Source organism: Egretta garzetta, unplaced genomic scaffold (genome assembly GCF_000687185.1).
Source record: "Egretta garzetta isolate BGI_Z169 unplaced genomic scaffold, ASM68718v1 scaffold396, whole genome shotgun sequence".
Classification (NCBI taxonomy): Eukaryota; Metazoa; Chordata; class Aves; order Pelecaniformes; family Ardeidae; genus Egretta; species Egretta garzetta.
In genome coordinates this window covers 87627-88751 of record NW_009259861.1, presented here as the reverse complement: position 1 = coordinate 88751, position 1125 = coordinate 87627, and the positions used below count along the sequence as shown (strand labels likewise).

General features: G+C 64.4%; 1 protein-coding gene across 1 annotated transcript in view; it reads right to left on the bottom strand.

Annotated features, from left to right (window-relative positions):
- Positions 1-1125, bottom strand: part of ARHGAP45 (Rho GTPase activating protein 45) — a 17724-nt gene that overhangs the window by 2155 nt on the left and 14444 nt on the right. The window contains exon 20 of the mRNA XM_035895604.1: positions 686-696. Coding sequence (XP_035751497.1) covers positions 686-696 — 11 coding nt within the window. The remainder of the gene's footprint in view (positions 1-685; positions 697-1125) is intronic.

Genomic DNA, 1125 nt, shown 5'->3' with positions numbered 1-1125 from the left:
GGCAGGGCCTGCAGCGACGGAGGGGCTGCGGGCGGGTGGGAGCCCTGGCTCTGGAGCGGCACCTCGCCTCATCGGTGGGTCTGCAGGGCGGGCGAGGCTTTCAGAGCGGGTGAAGCAGATGCTTTTGGGGCCAGGCTGCCTCTCACAGCCCAGCAAGGCTCCCTCCGGGCCATCACCCTCCCCGGGGGGACTTCACACTCCTTTCCCCACAGTGAGGGGTTGGATCGTGGCTTGGGACTGATCCTGCCTCTCTTTCTCCTCTGGTTTTCTACTCTGGAGAAACCGCAGAGGCAATTCGGAGCCCTGCTGTGGGCAGGGGACCTCGGGACAAGGCTCCCTCCTCCAGCTGAGCCCGATTCTGGCGTTCACGCCCAGAGCCCATCTGCAGCATTACCCCAGCCCCCCCAGGCGGGCAGCACGAAAGAGTTAAGCACTGGGCCTGCAGCACGGAGGAGAAGCTGCTTCCTCTCCTTCTGCCTTGTGGTGGCTGCTCGGAGGATGTGGGCGATGCTGTTTGCACTGCCCGTTTCTGAGTTTGCGTACTGGTGTTTGCTGGGGGTGGAGAGCTGCTGTGAGCAGGGTGCAGCACCCAGCTGAGCCCACCACAGGGTGACCCGAGGGGCACAGCACCCGGCTGAGCCCACCACAGGGTGACACGAGGGGCACAGCGCCCGGCTGAGCCCACCATAGGTTGACCTAAGGGGCACAGCACCCATCTGAGCACACCGCAGGGTGACCCAAGGGGCACAGCACCCATCTGAGCCCACCATAGGGTGACCTAAGGGGCACAGCACCCATCTGAGCACACCGCAGGGTGACCCAAGGGGCACAGCACCCATCTGAGCCCACCATAGGGTGACCTAAGGGGCACAGCACCTATCTGAGCACACCGCAGGGTGACCCGAGGGGCACAGCACCCATCTGAGCCCACTGCAGGGCGACCTGAGGGGCACAGCACCCATCTCAGTCCACCATAGGGTGACACGAGGGGCACAGCGCTGCTTGGGCAGACATGAGCTCAGCCCCGGCTCTGCTGTGCGGAGCAAACTTTGCTGGACCACTTCCCTTTTTGGGTACCTGTTTCCCCAGTCGGAAAGGGGAGGGCGGGTTTGGCGCTTCTGCACG